Source organism: Microplitis mediator, chromosome 5 (genome assembly GCF_029852145.1).
Source record: "Microplitis mediator isolate UGA2020A chromosome 5, iyMicMedi2.1, whole genome shotgun sequence".
Classification (NCBI taxonomy): Eukaryota; Metazoa; Arthropoda; class Insecta; order Hymenoptera; family Braconidae; genus Microplitis; species Microplitis mediator.
The window spans coordinates 7,410,590-7,433,141 of NC_079973.1; the positions used below are offsets into that span (position 1 = coordinate 7,410,590).

At 28.4% G+C, this 22,552-nt stretch overlaps 1 protein-coding gene across 5 annotated transcripts in view; it reads left to right on the forward strand.

Moving 5' to 3' along the window:
• Positions 1-22,552, forward strand: part of LOC130668076 (guanine nucleotide-releasing factor 2) — a 112,672-nt gene that overhangs the window by 11,894 nt on the left and 78,226 nt on the right. For 2 of the 5 annotated variants that reach the window (XM_057470137.1, XM_057470138.1), the window contains exon 1: positions 128-391. The exons of 1 other annotated variant lie outside the window; for it this stretch is intronic. In XM_057470137.1, the coding sequence (XP_057326120.1) occupies positions 208-391 (184 nt within the window). In that variant the 5' untranslated portion in view covers positions 128-207. Of the gene's footprint in view, positions 1-127; positions 392-22,552 lie in introns of those variants that run through there. 2 more of the 5 variants (XM_057470139.1, XM_057470140.1) reach the window with 1 other exon arrangement.

A 22,552-nucleotide genomic window follows, 5' to 3' on the forward strand; every position in this document is an offset into this window, starting at 1 on the left:
ATAATAATTTTTTGACAACTCAATTTCCTGTTTCAAGTTTTGTCGACAGCATAATAAAAATTCGTACATTTTTTGACTCCAATTTTTTTCGTGAATAGTTTATGAGTAATAATTTGTTTAGGAGAGCAATAATGTGATTATAAAATAAAAATGAGTGAAAAGTGTAAATATTTAATTGATATAAAATAATAAAAATATAAACAAACAATGCCACATTACGATGACAGTTTTCTTGATTCTCCAATATTTCGAAGACGTGCCAAAAGTTACAGTGTATTGAAACAAGACGTACCAAAATCTAAAACATTTCAAATAACAGCGATACCGTTGCTTCTCGCGGTGACAAATCAAACAAAGAATTATTCATCTGCATCAACATGCAGTCTTCAAGGTAATGCAATGCAATAAAAAATAATAAGTTATTAAAAACAATTTTTCGTTCTCCAGCCTGTTATTTTAGCAAAAAAAATTCTTCTTACCCATTAACTTAAAATACTTACTGTATAGTACGTTATATTTTAAATTTTACTGCGGTTACTTTAACGTCTATTATTATTTTTTGGTTCTTGGTTATATATTATACATTTTCTTTGTTTTTGAAAGCCTGTTTATCGCGTTCGTGTCCAATGGGTAAAGTATATAATGGAGGACCTATATCCCCATCTAAATTTAGATTCTTGTAACCTTTTAGAGTGGCACAGTTCAGTTGAAAAGTGCTTCTAAGTAATAAATATATACATCTATAATCTGCATACTAACTTTTATTAAAGTTATATATCGTAGTGTTATAGATTTCAAAAAGTATTCCATTATTTTACTTGACCTTACTCATGTTATTCATGTACACTTAAAAAAAAAAAGAAAAATTGCTCAGAGTTATTATTACTTTTCTAAGCCTGAAGGAATGAGAGTTTTCGTGGAAAAATTTTTTATCCAATTAATATTAGAATCTGTGAGTAATTTTAAAATACAGGAAGAGCCAATTCTTATTTTGTTTTAAATTCGTCTATACAAAAAAAAATTCAGTTGCAAAAAAAAATATGTTAATGCAGAGATCTCGCAAAGTGTGAAAATACATATACGTAAATATACCTGACGATCGGAACGTTTTTCACGCAACGGAAATGAAAAAATTCATGTAATTCGACTACTTGAGGGGTAGTCTGGTGGTCGGGGTGGCCCAAGATTTTTGGCTGACTTACCAACATCTATATGCGAACATTTCAAGAATATTGTTATTCAGTAGATTTTTTTTACTTTCCAATTTTGGTTTTTTTTCGTTGCGCGAAAAACGTTCCGATCTTCAGGTACATGAAATTACTAACGACATTAGTTCTTTAAAATTTGGCCCTTGGTTTAGAAATTGGATATCCGTTTATTTATAGGGTTGAGGAGAAGGGGGGGGGGTAAACAGAACACTCCCAAAATTTTATGAAAAAAATTTTTTTTTAAACATTCCAAAATCACTTTTGTACATATAATTGAGCATTATTTTAAATTATTTTCACCGTTTCAAAAAAGATTGTTTTCGCAAAAAATAGTATGAAATCTTTTACTTTGTAGTAAATCATAAATAGTGATTAACAAATAAAAATTGAACAATTTAGAGTAGATAGTTAAACTTTTTCAAAAATCGAAAGTGTCAGTCGAAAAATGTCAATGACTTTTGTTTTATGGTAAAAACTATGAAAAACTTTTTTTTATAATTTTGCATCCAATAACTATGTAATATGTAATTTTTCTTTATGTAAATAACTCACAAGAAAATTTAATTTAATCAAATTCATTGAATATCTGGAACTTTTTTTTCCACCTTTTTCGGAGAGTTTCCTATTTTATCCGCAAAAAATGATTTTTTTTAGCCGCAGCTGAAAATTTTTTCTATTTATTTTGAAATCATTAAAAAACCAAAGATTTAACGTATTTGAGTCCCCGAAAACTTACTTTTTTCTTAAGTCCCCGTTTGCCCCCCCCCTCTCATTAATATATACATATACATTTTTTTTCTACTAAAATTACATACTGAGCATCAAATAAAAAGCTTATGATTAATATATTCTTACGATATTTATCGAATGAATTTTTTATGACATCAAAGTGGCCTCTGATATTCGAAATTGAAGGCTCAAAAATTCTGAAAAAATTTTGGGTCATGTTATTGTATATTCTTTAAACGAATATTATTGAGTATACGTTCAAGTTTTAATTAAAAAAAAAATTTTTTTAAATAAATTTTGAAGCTGTGATAACATGACAAATATTGATACCATAATTATTATAAGTAGCAAAAAGTTGAATGAATCTATAAATAATTTTGAGAGAAATAAATTCAACTATTAACTCTAGTTTTAAAATTTTTCAATGACCCAATATAAAAATATTGAGCTAATATAGATTAATTAAGGCTTACGAAGGTCACTAGCCCTTGGGATTAATTGAGAATCCCTTGTTCAGTCTTAATCTCAAAGTTTACACTGACTAGTATCTGTCTATCTAATATATTCATATGGATATATGTGTAAGCATATATATATAGGTATATACATTTTAGTCTAGCCAGTATTATACGACCCGAGTGTATATTCTCCGGTTCCGTAAACGCACTCAATATCCAGTCATGCCGTCAATCGTATTAGACAAGACATGAGCAAGCACACCTTCAACAATTAACACCTTCATTCTGAGATTTCCCCTTGGGTTAGCGTACTCATGCAAATTGCGTCTCTCATCCCTTATACTTGTGTATAGAGATATAATCCTTTGATTCCTGAGAACACTCCTCAATTCCAAAGCCTCTAGTAACGACATTTAAATCCTCTTGTACACTTGAATCACAAACAATAATAATAATAATAAACTTCATAATCGTATTAAACAGTAATAAGGAGAGTAAATATTTATTCTGCGTACTTGAAGCGCGAAGCTTTATATAAGTGTGCTTTACTCTTACTCAAAAATTTATTGCTGACATACTTGCTCTAAATCGGATCTATAGTTCATACAACGTAACTCAATTGATATCATTACGAAGGTATAATTTCATAAATTAGTACACGGAAAGAAAATTATGGGAAGTTTTGCTATGCATTATGGGAATAGTTCCCATGATGGTCTAGGAATTGTACCCATACTATTATAGGGATGCTTCCCATATATTATGGGATCCATCCCTATAATAGTATGGGTAAAATTCCCATATCATTATTGGAACCATTCCCATAATGGTATGGGAATCATTTCCATACTATTATGGGAACTATTCCCATAATGGTATGGGAACTATTCCTATAATATTATGGGAACTATTCCTTTAATGTTATGGGAACCATTCCCATAATATCATAAAAATTTGTTTTTGCAAAATAGTGTAGAAATTTCCTTCACGATATGGAAAGATTCAAATAAAGTGTTTTCGACGCTACATATTTATTAAAAATAATAAAAATTTTACTAAAAATTTTAGTGTTTTTGTCAAATGCAAATTTTTTTTTCAATGTTTGAATTTTTGCTTTCATATTTAATAACATTTCTGTGTATTGTAGAAGTGATTTCCACACTTTTCTTTAAATTAATTTTTTCATGATAGTATGGAAACCATTCCCATGATATTATAGGAATGGTTCCTATACTATTATGGGAACCATTCCTATAATATTATGGGAATAGTTCCCATAATGGTATAGAAATAGTTCCTATAATGTTATAGGAATGGTCCCTATAATTTATGGGAATGGTTTCTATAATTTATAGGAATAGTTCCCATATATTATGGGAATGATTCCCATAATATTATAGAAAGTATTCCTATAAATTATAGGAACCATTCCTATAATTAGAGGAACCATTCCCATAACGTTATGGGTATCATTCCCATAATTATAGGAACTATTCCTATAATTATAGGAAACATTCCTATAATTATAGGAACTGCTCCCATAATTTATGGTCGTAATTCCTATGATGGTATAGGAAAAAATTTCACAAAATTATGGGAACAGTTTCCATAATTTTCTTTCCGTGTATGATGTTTTTTTAAATTAATTCTACAGGTATCCATCGATCGGTTCTTATATTTTTAGGTGTGTAAACATAATATCACTAAAAATATTAAATAACTCAATTACATTTCTTTTAAATATTCGCTAAAAAAATGTTACTTTGAAGTAAACGTCTATTGAAATTCTTGTCGCTTAATTATAGTTGGTAAATTAAGTAGAGGTTTTATATTTTACGTTGGGTACTGTTGTGGAGAGGTTAAATTTATAGTATAAAGCGTTTGAGTAATTTATTTTCATCTTTTAAGGCTGACCATAAAGGCCAGACTCCGACTTTGAGTAAACATTAGACACATGGCCGAGGAAATATTTTTTAATGGAGAGTAATTTTTTTTCTGTCACTGTTTTATTGATTTTATGTATAGACTAATACTAGATTAATAGAGTTCCAAAGTTAAATTGACAGTATTAAGCTTTTGGGAATTTATTTTTATCGCAATCGACCACAGAGAACTTAACCCAGACTATGACCATCCGGATTTTTTTTTTTTTCATTTGCAAATTGGTATTGATGTTTTTATCGTAACATTTTTCACGCACGGATTTTTGAAATTAATTAAAATCCTCGAATTTATTTTAATTTATTAAATTTTTGATAAATTGCATTTTTATATTCCCAAAAAAAATTCACTGGAAGTTTATTTGTCGTTTTATTTAAAATTATTATTTGAACAATAAGTCATCAAATAATTATCGATAAAATTTTTCGATTCACTAGAAATTTCATTATTTACTCCGTATCTCAGATCCTTAATTTTGGTTTATGACTCACGAAAATAAGTGAGTAACCCATAGACATGACTCAATATTTTCCATAAATTTTTTTTACAGACTTGAAACCTTTAAATTTCAGAAACAAATGTGCTACTATAATTTTATTGGGTGTTCTCGACTAGATCAATAGTCTTAGTTTATGTTATGGAAATAAATTTAAAGATTTTATAAAAAAGACAAGGGTTATATATTTTCAAAAATAAGTTAATAAATTTTTATTTATCCTCTGGATTTAAAAATGAAATAATTTAGTTTTTCAAAATTTAATATTTTAAATTCTATTACTTTTCGATAGCATAAAAACCCATTATTTACAAAACATTAAATATACGGAAAATAAATAGATGAAATGTCAGTCACTTGATACCTTTTTATAAAAGCTTTTTTTTTTTTCTTTTATCTTTGATATTTTTAATATCGTAGCTTTGAAAAGTTGTAATATACATTCACGAAATGTATCGTGTTTCCTGAACTGTGTGTATGCCACTGAAATTTTCTCGTTTATGTTCATACACTCCAACATCCGGAAGGTTAAACCGTAACATTCACTGCCAACCTGACCAAGTGTTGTACAGTAGTTGGTTTATATATATAAACATAAATACATTTATATATATATATATATACATATAGAGAGTAGAAGAGTAGCCTATAGTCTGCTGATGTTAAATTTCAGTTTGAATTGTATGAGGGAGAGAGAATAAAGTTAAAGTGAAGAGAAGAGAGATGAGAGGTGAGAGGAGTCTCGTGAGTCCTGTCAGTAGCAGACTGCGGGCCCGAGTTACGTTACACCATTCCACAGGACTTTAAAACCGATCCCCGTTGACGTTTCTCTACATTCACTCTCCACTCGCCCTTTTCAACCCTTTCTATCCATGATATTCTGTTTATATTATTCCAAAACTTTATTGTAAATATAACAATATACATATATATGTTTAGTTATTTTTTTTCCTGCAAAGAATAATGGGTTCAAATTTAGTTTATATTTAATTAAATTTTATAAAAATAAATTTAAACTGTCAACAAGAATGTACTCTTAGTCTTTGACTTTTTTTAATTCTGTAATTATTACGGACTTTAATGAAATTTTTTCACTTTTCAAAGTTGACATTTTTAATGGGATTTATAATTGATTTTATATTTACTCGAAGACGATATTTTTTAATTTTAGTAAATTTAAATTTTCTTTGATGGATTTAAAATGTCCGGATAAAAAATGAGCATTGGAAATTTATTATGAAAAGTAATAATTTTATTTAGATCTTTCTTGAGTTACCCTCAAGGAAATGTATACTTGTAAGTATAATATTCAATTAAGTAACTAAAGGTTAGTTAGGGTTCTTATTGTTTTTTTTATTAATTTCAAATTTTTATTTTAATACCGATCTGCAAAAGGGTAAATGTAAAAGTATTGAATCTAGGGTTTGAGAGCCGAAAAAAACGAGAGTTTAATTAAAACTTTTTAGCGAGTTTATAGTAAAAAGAGAATTAAAATGAAATAAAATGGGCTTGGGTAAAAAGGCTGAATAAATTAACTTTCTTTACATTTTGTTATAAAGCAATTAATGTTTGTTATCCGTGATTATTACGATGCTATCAAGAAGATGAATTTCTATTTTCTTGTTTTTTTACTTATACTGGTTTTTAAAAATTATTTTTTATGAAACAATAATTTTTAATCCCAAAACTTAATTTTTTGCACACCTCAAGCGCGAAAGCGCTAGGGGTGCTTTACTGACGGTTCTTCCTCGTTGACAATTTCTCTCATACAAAAACATTTCTACACCCTTTTCATAGCACAAAAAATTATTAAATTGTGTATTCGCATGCAGATAATTTATTAAGGAATAATTTAATTGATTTTAAATTAATTATTTTGATCCAAGAAACTAGTGCTGTCAATTGTTACGTATGAATCTTCGTCAGCACGATAACTCTTGATAGATACCATTAATCGGCCTAACTTTTTTTCAATTGTCTTTGTATTTTTTATCACAAGAACCCTTATGAAAATTACTATCTGAATCTTTTTAGTTTAATTGTAATTAATTAACGACGTAAAAGTGATTATTCGTGAAAAATTTAGCTGCTATTTTTACTGTTGTTATTATTTTTTTCATTGTTTCTCTCTATCAACTACTGGTGGCAGCACTAGCGTATTAATATGTTTGAAAAAAGTGACATCTAAGACAAAAGGCGGAATATTTAAAAAAAATGTTACTAAAAAAATATTAAACTGAAAATAAGAAATAAAAAATCGAATTGATAATTTGTAAGTTGAATAAAAGTTCATAATAAAAAAAAAATACATTAATGTTATATAATAAAACTAATGATTAAAAATAAAATGAGTAATTGAGGTGTGCACTTTTGGATTTTCCAACATTTTTTTTTTATATATTTAGTCTCTAGAACCACTTGAGGATCACGTTAAAAATTCTTGTTTAGTCTTTCATCCCAAATCCCTAGTAAATAAAATATGAGTCGATCGTGCCGTGAAATTTATTTTAACTATTTGCACGACCCTAAATCCAGCCAATAGCTACAGATAAACTAAAACCAAAAACCGAATGGTAAAAAGAGATAAAAATCTCTAAGTACATAAAAATATAAAAAAAATTAACAAGGGATAAAAACTCACCCTTTTTTTTTGGCTTATCGTGAATAATTTTTGTGGTGTAAAAGCGGTGACGCAGCAGCCTATTAAATCCTGTTCTGTGTTGCGTTATACATCTACAATCTCTGTCTTTATCGTTCTCTCATCAGGGTGAAGGGTAAGAGGGTTGAAGGGCAAGCTGAGGGATGAGGGTGAATAAGAGAGGAACTTTAAGGGGATGAATGTGAGTGAGTGAGAGTGAGAGTGATAGTGAAAAATACTTGAGTGGGTGTAAGTGAGAGATTGGAAGATGTAAAGAGGGACTTGCCGCCACTTCTGTTCATGTCCGAATCGGAAAGCACGAGTAAACCTACCGGATTTACTAGAAGGGCGTGACACACCCTCGTCGCCCTGTTGGGGTTGTTAACCGCCATTTAATCAAGATGCGACTTACTCAAACAGAGAAACAGAATTTAAGAGCTGCAACCTGAAAATTCACAACCGAATAACAAATTTGCTTATACAAATATTTTTTTAATATTCTGCTTTTCCATTAATGGAAAAGTATAGTTTTTATATGCATTAAAATTTTTTATTTTATCAATAAAATACTTTTATTAATTTTCGGTTATTGATGATTGCGAAAATTTGTTGTTGAAAAAAAAAAGTTTACTTTATATTTTTTAATAAAAAAAAAAAATTACATGTTTAACTTTAATAACATAAAATAAATAATACATTGTGTAGTTTGTATTTATTCAGAATATTGCAAATGTTTCGTGTTTTTGTTGTGACTAACTTTTGCATGAATGCTCGTAATAATTACCCTTGTTAGAGAATAATTCATCAATCCTTTTTCCCCGTTTCCCTTGTTATTCACCCTCACAAACAAAAACATACCCACCCACCTACATGGACATAAACACAATATACAACTAACTAGAGGTTATAATAATTAAACTCATTTCGGTTTTCCAAATAACTCCCGCTATACGCTGATTCTCATAGGATTTTTATTAACTAACCAACGGTCGGCTCATAAGCTCGCTGAAATATAACAATGGGCTATGATATTTTTTTATTACTGTAAATTGAGTCTGCATCCAATTTATTATATTCTCTATATAATACCATTCATTTTTATTTTTTTATGTTATAATTAGAAAAATTAATTAATCTTTAGTCTTTATGAATTTATTTTTTATCGATTTTTTTTTATTTTTTTAGATACAAAAAAAAAAATTTTTTTTCCGCTTCCCGCAAAATATAAGCTTTCAAAAAAATTTGTTTGAATTATATTCATATTTTTTTTAGCAAATACGATAATTCGAGTGTAAATTTAATAGAAAAATATTACTTTTCAACGAAAGTTGTAAGTAAAGTTGTCCAAAAACTAAATTTTTGAAAATGAACGCTTTGTAAAAATAAGTTTCGAACATTCTTTTAATACCTTAAAATAATGGTCAACGTAGTTTCTGCACTGTAAACAATTTTCAGAGTGAACGCGGAGTGGATGACTTTTTATTTATTCACTCCCCTTCGGAGTGAAATTTACTCCGAGTGGAAGTTATCGCGGAGTGGATGATTTTTTATTTATTTAATTTTCTCGGAGTGAATTTCACTCCGAAGGAGAGTTTTAAAACATATTAATTAAAAAAAAAAATTACTAATACATAGTGAGCTTATAGGTCTTTGATATTTTGACATTTATATTGAGTACGGAAATAATTACGAGCTTCCTTTCCATATATTCACGCGAAAGGATTTAAAAAAATTATAAGCAGCTGATACTAAAACTTTGACAAATAAAATTCTACTGAGTCACAAACTGTCGCATGACTTACATCAACTATACCACGAGATAACATTTCATATTGCACCGAAATAGAAAATATCCCCATAAAAACTATGTCACTATAGCTATTCAATAATTTAATATTTTCACTATGTATCATATATATGAAATTATGATTTAGTGAGTTACTAAAACATTTTATAAATTAAAAACGTATTATTCTGAGTTTAATTATTAATATCTGAATCAAGTATTTATTGAAATAATTGTGTTTCTAATTAACAGCTGTTTCTATTAAATATTAATTTATTCAAGTATTAGAACTCCGGACCGGAGTGAATGCGGATTGAAATAAAATCCGCGTCACTCTCAAATCAGTCCGCTGATGAAAAAATCCCTATTCGCTGCGCAAACAAAGTAACTTTTTTTTTTTAACTCCGGAACTCCCAGTGAGGGTGTGAGTTCGGATTGAAATAAAATCCGTATTCACTCCCAATTTTGTACAATGTAAAGCTGAATTAGTAAATATTTACTAATTCAGAATGACAGTCGTATCACTTATTCCAAAAAATGATACGACTATGACTCTAAACTAGGGGATATTCACTATTTGCTAGTGAATTTCGCTTATTTAGTTTTAGATAGTAACAAATCATAATTTAAAACCATTTGGTAGAAAAATTTTTGTCTATTTTGTCTTGTCCAATAGTTTTCTATAATTTAAAAAAATCAACTATAATTTGTAATTTGAATATTAATTTACTAACAAAAAATAACTATGTCGTAATTACATGAAAAAAAACATCTTCAAGGAAAAACTAGAATTGTAGTTTTAAAATATTTTTTTATACAAGGGATTTTCAGGAGCTTCTGATCTAACTGACCATAGAGCAGCAAGCAGGAACAGTTGCGTTAATTTTCCATCCTTAAAAGTGGTGATTACTGCGTTATAGTTTTTAGTATACAAAAATTTTAAATGAAAAGTAAAAAAAAAATTTCAGACAGTATTGTATGCTATCTAGACTGTATCTACTACTCTCTGGATAGTACTGAGTACTATCCCGGACAGTAGTGGATATGGTCTATATAGCATACAGTACTGTCTGAAATTTTTTTATACAGAAAGCACTCAGTACTATCCCAGAGAGTAGCCACTACTATATTGTTTTTTCCGTGTAGCAATTTAATGGTTAATAAGAAAAAAGTATTTAATTATTTTCATCCCTCTTCTTAATCGACTTCAAGAATGTTACATTTTTCTTTTCAAGTTAGTACATTTTAAAATAACCTGATATCAAATAATCCGCTCGAGGTACAACATTATGTTAGTATTAAAAAATAAATGGAAAAAAAAAAAATATCGTCGATGTGACTATAAATTTAGCTGGAGGAAAAAAGTACTTTTGCGCACGTAAGTGCATTCATGTGTGTCGAGTTTGGTAGAAAGATAGCAAACGCCTTGAGGGAGTTTAAGTAAAGAGGATGGTTGTGCATTCGTCTTGAGAGCCGAACGTCGTGCATTTTCAAGAGCAACTTGAAGAAATGCGAAATTCCAAGTCGAAGGGTAGAACGCTAAAATAAATGGTTAAAGCCTCGGGCCTTTTTCTCTATTTCTTTCACACTCGTGCCTTTCTCTCTTCTACTTTTTCTTTGTCTCTATGCTCACAATTTTTTTTCTTCTTCGCCATTTTTATTTATTTTTTATTTTTTTACAATTTTTTTCATTTTTTCCTTCTGTTTATTTTATAATAATATCATTATTATTGTTTTCCTTTTTTGACTTTTTTTTTTTTATACTTTCTTTGCTTGACTGCTTACGTCGTCGATTCCCATTCATGCGAGAGCTTTCGCTAAAGTGAATTTCAGATCGCGATGTTCCGCAATCCACACGGGGCCTCTTCAATCGTTCGATGCCAAGTGTTGACATCGTTATTTTTATATAAATTATTTTTTATATACATTTATATTTATTTTTATTTACATATTTCAGTACATAAACTTATATAGTATAAGGGAAAATTTTTTTTTAATATTTATAAAACTCATCTTTATTTTTCTACAAAAAACTACACTGTAACAAATCGGGAGAGAATCCGGATTTTATTTCAATTCAAATTCACTCCCTCACTCGGAGTTCCGGAGTCTTAAAAAAAAATCACTTAGCATGTGTAATAAATAGGGATTTTTTTTTTCATGGACGGAGTTATTTCGGAGTTACGTGGATTTTGTTTCAATCCGCATCCACTCCGGTCCGGAGTTTTAGTACTTGAATAAATCAATATTCAATAGAAACAGCTGTTAATTAGAAACATAATTATTTCAATAAATACTTAATTCAGATATTAATAATTAAACTCAGAATAATATGTTTTTAATTTCTAAAATGTTTTAGTAACTCACTAAATCATAATTTCATATATATAATACATAGTAAAAATATTAAATTGTTGAATAGCTATAGTGCCATAGTTTTTATGGGAATATTTGATATTTCGGTACAATATCAAATGTTATCTCGTGGTATAGGTGATGTAAGTCATGCGACAGTTTGTGACTCAGTAGAATTTTATTTGTCAAAGTTTTTATTATCAGCAGCTTATAATTTTTAAAAATCATTTCGCCTGAATATATAGAAAGGGAGCTCATAATTATTTCCGTACTCGATATAGGGGAAGGGGGGGGGTCAAAAGGGGGTAGGGTAGGCAAAATGGGGTACCCTCAAAATTTGATAAAAAATAATTTTATATTTTAAATGGTTTTTAAACATTCCAAAATCACTTCTATAATAATTAAGCGTTACTTTGAATTTTTTCTGGTAAACTTTTTCAAAAATCAATTGTGAGTTGAAAAATATTAATGACGTTTGTTTTATGATAAAAACTATTAAAAAATTTTTTTTCTTCTTTTGTATCCAATAAACATGTAAAATATAATTTTTCTTCATGTAAATTACTTACAAAAAAATTCAACTTCATCAAATTCGTTTTAAATCCAGAAATTTTATTTTTATACTTTATTTAGGGGGTACCCCACTTTGCCCGCAGAAATGAAAATTTTTTTTTTTCAGCGGTAACTGAAAATTTCTTCTATTTACTTTGAATATCATTAAAGAAAAAATATTTAGCGTATTTGAGTCCTCGAAAACTTGGTATTTCCTTAAGTACCCCCTTTTGCCCCTCCCTCCCCTAGATGTCATAATATCAATGACCTAAGCTGATTATGTATTAGTAATTTTTTTTATAATTAATATGTTCCAAAACTCCCCTTCGAAGTGAATTTCACTCCGAAGAGAAGTAAATAAATAAAAAGTCACTCCGCGTTCACTTCGCATTCACTCCGCAAATTTTTAAAGTGTTGAAAAAAACCTGATATTTTTAAATCATTAAAACTATTTATTTATTTATTTATTTATAAATCTACAGTCTAATGATATACAAACAGGAAAATATTATTTCACTTCAATTACAGCTAAGGACAAAAAATAAAAAGAAAGCCAGTTATTTTTGCTTATCAATAGTCTAATTTTTTCCCCACAATTTCACGTAAATTTTTTTTTTGTTATTTCTATGCTTTTAAATGCGGATACCAATGCTCTGAAAATAATGAATATTCAAGTATTTTGCTCGTACTGTTGAAATTAAGCTTAAATTCAAAGATGAAGATGAAAACGCGAAAACTAAAATGAAAATGAAAAACAAAAACAAAGCATCAGCTTCATGAAGAATAAAAGGTAGAAAAAGATAAAAATATAGATCAAGACAAGGATAAAATTTATATGTTTGTTTCTCTGTTATTTAGCACACAACTCTGTTAAAATTTTAAGTGAATCCTTAAATGTTATTCATGAAGCTTCCAGAAATAAATGAAATTTTAGCAAACAGTTTGAGAAAATGAAGACGACAGTATATATAAAAACACATATATATACATCTTATTAATTTAAACATTTGCAGAGGTACTCAAATTCCTTAGAAAAATATTTAATTAACAAACGTTTCATCTTTTAACTTAGCAATTAATATTTAGTAAGAGAAAAACTTTTTATTACAAATTTCATTAGCAAAAGTACAGTATTTAATTTATATAAAATAACTTGAAAACAATGTGATGCGCAAAGGATTTAGCGGGGGTTTATCCTAAAAAACTCGATGAAACGTATATTTCATGAAAAGAGCGACCAATCTGTCTCTTTCCGAAAGTCTCAACTGTTACAAGCTAACCCTATTTTATCTCTCTTTTATCCTACTCCGATGATGGGGTAAAGACAACAAAAAGGTAACTTTCAACGTTATTATATCTCCCTTTTAGAGGACAAAAGCTTCAAGGGAGGATTTAGTTAGTTCAGTTGGACTTTTCCACTTATACTCACACTCATTTCACCAACACGTATGTAACATACTCTTGTAGCTAATTATATCAACGTACAAATACCCTTTAAGCTTAGATAGATTCAAAAGTCTACGAATCTACACGGAAAGAAAATTATGGAAACTGTTCCCATAATTTTGTGAAATTTTTTCCTATACCATCATAGGAATTACGACCATAAATTATGGGAGCAGTTCCTATAATTATAGGAATGTTTCCCATAATTATAGGAATAGTTCCTATAATTATAGGAATGGTTCCTATAATTTATAGGAATACTTTCTATAATATTATGGGGATCATTTCCATATCATTACAGGAACTATTTCTATACCATTACGGGAACTATTCCCATAATATTATAGGAATGGTTCCCATAATAGTATAGGAATAGTTCCTATATTATTATGGGGATCATTCCCATAATATTATGGGAATAGTTCCCATACCATCATAAGAACCATTCCTATAATATTATGGGAATGGTTCCAATAATACATAGCAAAACTTCCCATAATTTTCTTTCCGTGTATGTTGTTTTCAGTTTTAAACTTTAAAGTAGTATTTTATAATAAAAAGTAATGGAAAATATTTTACATTTTTAATCAGTCTTCAAATTGCATTAAAAAATTTACAAACACTTTTTTTTTGTAATTGTATTAAATTTTTATGTAAAAAAAAATAACTACGCTCTTAGGAATTCATTTAAAAATGTAGTTATGAGAAAAATTTTATTAAATAAACGATTTAATTAGTCGAGAAGCAGAATTAAATTTTTTCAAGAAAATTTTCTATAAAAAAAAAAATAGTGAATAAATTTTTAAATGAACATTTGTATGAATTTTTTAGATTAATCGGTGAAAAAAATTCAGTCCATGAAATTCCTTTTTTTACGTATGAAAAAACTTCATTTTAATTCAATAAATTGGAAAAAATTGTTCCGTCATTTTTCGGTTCATCGATATTTTTTTTTTAAAGGCAAGTTTTAAAAACTCGAATGATAAAAACTAACTTCTAAATATTATTATCTAATTATTGTGTGGAATAATACCATAATCGGAATTTACTGTAAATATATATAAAAAAAAAAAAAAAATGTAATTTTCATACTTGATATAAAAATAATTAGATTATGCATAACTCATATTTATCACACCGCCAACAGTAGGCAAAGTTAGATAAAATTTATCTGCAGTCACGGGGTGAATATGAAAACTCTGACTTATTTTCCTCATCTTTTTTTCTCTTACACAAAACTTTATACCTCTTTATGAATGAGAATTTTGTAGCTCTATATTTTTCTGGAATATTGCCACCAGATGAAGTGACAGTGGTGCATTTGTAATATTTACATCTCGAAAATATATATTAATCCAATAATATATGATATGTTTCATAAATCATCCGCATTATTATCATTATTCTCGATAGTTTTATTTGCGGAAAAGTTATTTGATAAAGCTCAAGATAAACTTCATATGAGATTTTAATCAACATGTCCTCGGGGAATTTATTTCCATTCAATTACACCCTCGCTCTAGAAATAAAAAAAAAAATCATGCGTCAGTTGTAAATGAAAAAATAAGATCAAAAGATTTATTTTCAAAATGTATATTACGTATGCATATCTATATGATATTGGATATATTTTATTAAGAATATATAAGCTCGTATCGATGAAATATCCCGTGAAATGTGTGGGAACAGTTTTACAAATGGATTGGTAAACTCACCTACACTATGGAACTACCAACTCTCTCTCGAACTCATACATTTATACTGTTTTATATACCTCATTCGTCCGTTTATTCATTCCGTTCTATTTCTCTCAATGATACTTATTCTCTTTTATACAGCATATAATATATATGCATCCTCTCATCATCATTATCGATATTATTATTATTATTATCATCGTTATCAATTTAAAGAGTACTTTTGTATATTTGACTTCAATTAACTATTGAAAATTTATAAATATTTATTCGGAAATATTTAATCCTCTTGATTTACTACTAGATAGGAATATATATATGTTTTTATTTTATCTTAAAAAATATTTGAACTTTATATTTATATATCGGAAAGATCAGAGTAATAAGAGAACGCCGAACAAATAATCTAAAATTATTTTGTGAGAAAAATCCAGGAGTAAACGCATAAATTTAAAATTTCAAAATTATTAGTCATTTTGAAACAAAATTCTGAAATATATAACATATTTATGATCAATAATTATTGAAAGTCGAAAAAATATTATTGGATAATAAAAATATATTTTAATTATAACCCGAGTAAACATGAAATTATTATTTTTACGAAAAAATTATAAATTTTTATCGACCGCCGCACCACCGCTGCACCAATGCTTAAGCATGACCCCGATTTCACAAAAAATGGCATTTATATGCCAAAATATCTTATGATTAATTAAGTAATTTACCCGGTTTATAGTGAGAGAAATTTAATTGTCCGGTAAAAGTGAATTATATATGGCCATATATTAAAATTTTCAATATATACATAGCCAAGTATAGAAATTTCAACTAAATTAAAAAATAAGATTTACTCAATTTTTGTAGTTTTTTTTTTCTTTGATGATGCGGCAATCAATCAGATTTGTGATCAAATGAATTTCTAACCGAGTAGAAATTTTTAATTTAGGGAAAAAACGCTATAAATATCAACCAAACGCACACGATTTAGTAGGATTCGAACCCGGGACCTTACGCACGAAAGACCGACGCTTTAACGACTAGACTACGATACCGACAGTGACTACTAAGTTCACTTGTGCTATATGAGATTGAAAAGAATTTATCACTTTTAAATCACGAATAAAAAATAATTTACAACAAAATATCACAGCTATGGTGCGGTGGTGGTGCGGCGGTAGATAAAAGTTTATAATTTTTTCGTAAAAATAATAATTTCATTTTTACTCGGGTTGTCACGGCGGTGGTGCGGCGGAATTCTGTTTTTACTCGGGAATTAAGGGCTGCAACGACAGTTTTTATTATTTTCCTGCAATTCTTGAATACTTAAAACGATAGGTGAAAAAAAAAGTTCCCACAAAGTGACATATTAATAATAATATGTATGCGTTTATTTTATTTCAAAAGGAATATTTTAACTTTATATATTTTTTGAACTTTTACTTAAAAGTTATGTAGATTAATTTTTATTATGTATTGCATGTAAAATATACAAAAATAAAGTTTTTAAAAGTTTTGTGGCAAACAAATGATGAAAAAGTATTATACAAAGAACATGAAAGAAGTAAAGTTAAAAAGAAAAAAAAAAAAAAAAAAACCGTGGTGGACAATATAAGTAGCAAAAAAGATTTGAGAATTTTTTTAAAGAAAAAGAAGTCAAGAAGGCTTTGGAGAAGTTGCAAGACGATTAATCAGAATCCTCGTTCGATTTATCCAGCCGATAAGGAAGTCCGGGGCTAGAGCATCGCCCGGAACGGAAGCCATCATTCAGACGTATATGTCTATAGTCAGGACTATAAGTTTTGCCTGTTGGCTGTTAGCTCGATTGCATCTACTATCGATCTACTTTCATGACTTTTCATTCATCTTTATTTAATATCTTTTTTTTTTAAATAACGTTATTGAAATTTGAATATATTTGATATTTATAATATGACTTTAATGGATTTTGAATTTTGATAGCTTTCGAGATGTATATCTCCAATCTATTCATATTCAATTATAATTTTTACCCGTTAATTGCCTTCTCAAATCTCATCAGACTCGTTTCTGCTGTTTTTTTTCTCAATTAATTTTTTTCGCATTACTCTTGTCTTCTATCAATGGTCTTAAATTTATTCGAATAAAAGGAAAAAATATGTATGTACAGAAAAGAAGAGCAGAGTGGAGAGAAAAATATGTAAAAAAAATTGTTGAATATAAAAAGGTTAGAGATAAAATTTTGTATGCAAAAAAATGCAAGTACTTTTCACTATTTATGAATACATTTTTTTTTTTTCTATGTAAATTAGTCGGATCAGCTGATTGAAGTTTTTTTTTTCAATACAAAAATTCCTTATCATCATGTACGATCTTTTCATTTTGTTAAAGTAAATTACGCTAAACTTTTTTTTTTATTATAATTAAAATGATAAGAAAATTTTTAATTCAAACATTATTATAGCAATAATTTTATATAACTTTGAATTTAAATTATGTTAAACTATACGTTGTACGTGAAGATAATATTGAAGCAATTTTTTAAAGAATTAAATTTTCTAAGAAAATATTATAATTGATATTTAACATAAAACCAATGTACTATAAATAAAAAACTGGTGTAGTCCACGCTATCTCGGTGTTAAATTTAACCCCGAACACGGTGTTAAAATTATTCCTGATGTTGAGCTGTGTTAAAAAAAAACTAGTTTTATTTTTTAAGTATAGAAAGTCGAATTGTATTTCCAACACAAAAAAAAAATTTTATTGTTTCAAAAATTATTGATACGACAGATTCGCCAATTTATGTAGAAATTCAAAGAATATTTGTCCACCATGACAAGTTAATGTTATTGTGGACAAATATCTGAATCAGATTTTTATGATTTAAGTTTCTGCAAACTAGATCAGAGAGAAACCTGAGTCAAATTAATAACTTAAATTTGACTTTTTTGATTTACAATTAAATCAATTATCTGGAGAGACAAAAATTGTAGTATTCACTATCGCAGCATGATATGATCTATTATATTGATACAATAATAATTGTTATGTAAATATAGCAAGCTCATTATGCTGTATAGTAATTTTTACTATTGGGATAGTATCCTTTACTATCTTAGTTGGTATTAGAAACGATTAGTCGCAGCTGTGTCAGATTGTTAATGTTACTAACGCAAGATGGTAACGGTTATCATGCATCCTAAATGATAGGAATAACTATATATCGGTTTTGTAATTGTTAATATATTGTAACAAATGTGAAACTGATCTTTTTAAATATTTGAATTGCTAGAAAACGAATGCCTTCTTCTCCTGTTATATAGATGCGCGACAAAAGTCAGTCAGTCTTATATTGACAGTTTAACAGCAAACATTGTATCTCAATGAACTATATATTGCTCTTGCTTTCTTTTACTGCTGTTAATTGTGGTGTTGTTATTTCTAATATAAGTGTGTTATCATTGTAGTGTGTAAGTGATATTAATTTAAGATACCAATCACTACAATATTAAGATAGTGACTGCTAAAAATTTTAAGGTTTTAATAATTACGATTCGAATAAAGCAGAAACTAAAATATTTTTCTCTGCATATAAGTCAATATCAACTCGAATTCGACTTTTTCGACTTATAAATGGACCCTAGTAAGTAGGCCAAGTTAGCTAAAAGCAAGTCAACAATAAATGGGAATATAATTGATTTTGAGTTGCTTTTGGCTATCTTGACCTACTTAGTATTCATCTAAGTCTTAAAAGTCAAATTTGGCTTAGTTGACTTAAATTTAAGTCAAATTTAAGTAATTTTTTTTACTCGGAAAAATAAAATAAACTTATCAATGATTAATTTATCATCTTTAAATCAGTTTTTACCTTATGAAAAACATCAGGTTATAATAAAATAGTAGTTTATCTATCGAGTGCGATCGTGTTTAAGACGCGAGTGTGAAGATTGGTGCCCGAGCCGGAGGCGAGGGTACCAACACACGAGCGTCTTAGACTCGATTGTACTAGATAAATACATTAGTTTTTGTGACAGATATTTGAAATTTACTACATTTAGTGCCTATAAATGGCAGGTTATAAATCCGTGTTAATTAATTTGGTAAGATTGTTTCGAGTATTTGTTGAAAATTACAGAGAAGTCGGCAAGTGGACGAATTAAAATGATGATAAATTTTGTCACAAGATGGCTCGTTAAGTTACTTCGATATTTTTTGGTCGTTTGCTATCGCACATGTAACCAAAAAATATTTTGTGATCCGATGATGACGTCACTATTAGAACGATTAGGTATCTTTTTTACCAGCTGTGTCTTATCTAATATTTTTAGCTGCCGACTATAGGCGCTAAATGTCGTAGATTTCAAGTGTCTGTCACAAAAATAATTATAACGTTGTTTCTAACAATTATTTTTATACAGTTATTTCTACTCAATTTAATAAGTGATCAAAAATTTCAGCAACTTGTTCAATTTAATAAAAGTGACATTGCTTCTTTCGTAGATAATAAAATTGTTTTTATCTTAATTAACGGTAATTTCGCAATTTCAACGAGATATTATTTTCATTTACTTTTTTTCGCTTTTGTAGATTTTAAAACACGTATACTCACACCCTCATACTCTGATCAGAGTCAATTTACTCCGCATGTACACCGTTTTATAACACCGCTACAAGGGTGTGAGTTAATTTTAACACTACTTTTTTACAGTGTAGTCTAAAAGTTACGGACGGTTGGGCATTAGTTAATTTTTTTTCTAGTTAAAAAATACTTGAGTTAATTTTATAGTTTTTTCTTGATAAAAAAACAATGAAGTAAACTTGCCAATAAGGGATTAATTAATGAACTCAGTGAAGTATCGAATAAAAGTGTAACAAAAAGTAGTATAGTATAGTAGAAACAAAAAGAAAGTTTTTGTTAAAAAAAACTACAATAAAGAAAAGTTTTAAAGTTTTAAGTTGTGTGTGTGAGACGTGAAACGACGATGAATGTGAGCTATTAAGAGGAAATAAATGAAAAGCCAGTTGTTAACTAACGATTTCGAGCGAATCAACTGTAAAACGAATTAAAAAAGACATAAAATAAAAGACGACAATATTTACGGGATAAATAAGAATTATATTGATAATAGTAAATGGTTTTACGTCGAGACAACAAACCTAGACCGAGACCAAGACCAAGACAAGTAGTCTTTGGTACTCTTATTGTCGAATCGGGTGTGGCACCACTGCTACTGCTACTCTACTGCTGCTGCAACTGCCGCATTGTTCCAACTTTTTCGATTAAAACTTCCGTTTCTCAGATACCGTTTTTTATTCCTTCATATCCTCCGCACTCGTGTTTTCACGGCTTACAAACATCCTGGATAATTATTTACCAAGATGCTAAATTCTTATTTACTTGCCGCGTTATTTATTATTTTTTTTTTTTTAATTAATTTAATTTATTTATCTTTGCGTTCACTATTTACGTTTCCATTAAAAAACTATTTAATTATTTCTAGCGAAAATTTTTAACATTTTCAATGTGCCCCTAATGGAACATACAAGATCTCTTGGATGCCTGGCTCATTTTCAATAAAATTTTAATATTTTTGAAAATATTTTCCGATTTTTATAACAGCTATAAAAATAAAATAAATTTTTCCAAAGCCGGAAATTACTTTTTTTTGTAGTTTATATATTGGAGATTTTTTTCGAATAAATTTTTATTTTCGTACTAAAATTACATGTTGGGTATGAAATAAACTATATGGTCAATAGGTATTCCAATCCAATCTAAAAGTGCACACCTCGATCGCTCATTTTATTTTTAATCATTACTTTTATTTCACAATATTAATTAATTTTTTTCTAATTAAGAATTTTTATTCCACTTTTAAATTGTTAATTTGATTTTTTTATTTCTTATTTTCAGTTTAATTATTTTTCATTAAATTTTTTTTTTAAATATCCCGCCTTTTTGTCTTAGATATCGCTCTTTTTTTCAATCCTACTGTTACATTAGTGCTGTTGCCAGTAGTTGATGGCGAAAAAAAAAGAAAAAAAAATCACAATAGTAAAAATAAAAATGATAGCCAAATTTTTCGTGAATTACCAGTTTTTACACTGTCAAAAATTGGGAGTGAATTCGTAGTGACTATGGATTTTATTTTAATCCGGATTCACTCCGTCACTCGGAGTTTCCGAGTTTAAAAAAATTTTTTTTTTCAGAATTTTGGCAAAATGTCCATAAATTTGTTCAAAATAAGACAAAAGTACAGTGATCTTATGGTTGAAAGCCACAAAAAGTAATAATTGGCTTAGGGGGGCCGCTCTGCCCCACCCTCCCCTTTATGTTGGCATTATTGGTTTCATATCAGAATATGACTTATTCGATCCAATCCGGAGTTTCAATATTAAATGAGCTCCCTTTAGGAGTGAATTTCACTTCGAACCCATTCAATATTAAATTTAACTCTTCTTCAGAGTGAATTTCACTCCGAGGGGTTTAAATAAATGAACAGTCATCCTCTCCACATTTACTCCGGATTTATTCCGCGTTCACTCCGCTAATTTTTGACAGTGTGAGTTTTTATTAATTACAATTAAACCAAAATAGTTGGATAGTGATTAACAAAAGGATTCTTGTAGTCACCAAACTAACGCTAATAAAAAAAAAGTTAGGTCCTTCTGCCGTTTTATTCGTGAGTTATCGTGATCACAAGAAATCACTTAATTAGTTGATATCAGGACTCCTCCCCTCAACTAAATTATTTATTTTGAGAATAACATATTAAGGAATCAACTGTATGTTGTATTATAATGATTCCTTAATAAATTCTCTATGCGATGACGTACCTGAAGATCGGAACGTTTTTCGCGCACCGAAAATGAAAAAAAATTATGTAATTCGACTGCAAAAAGTTGACTTAAGGGGCACTTCCGGAAATTGGGATTGGTTAAAGATTTTCGGCTGGTATACTCGAATTTATATGCGAAACATTTCAGAAATCTAGTCATCTAGTAGAATTTGACTTTTCGATTTTTTTTTTTTTCGTTGCGCGAAAAACGTTCTGATCTTCAATATGATGATATAAGTTTCAACCTATTTTATTATACTTTAAAAAGTATAGAGATGTATTCATTTTCTTAAGTCTAAGCATCACAAAATTTCAAAGAACTAAATCAGGATATAGTAGACCAAATAAATTTATGTTTTCCTTGATAGTATAGAGATGGTTGAAAGTGAGTAAGATACCCGAAAAAAATCGAGCGCCAAAGTAAA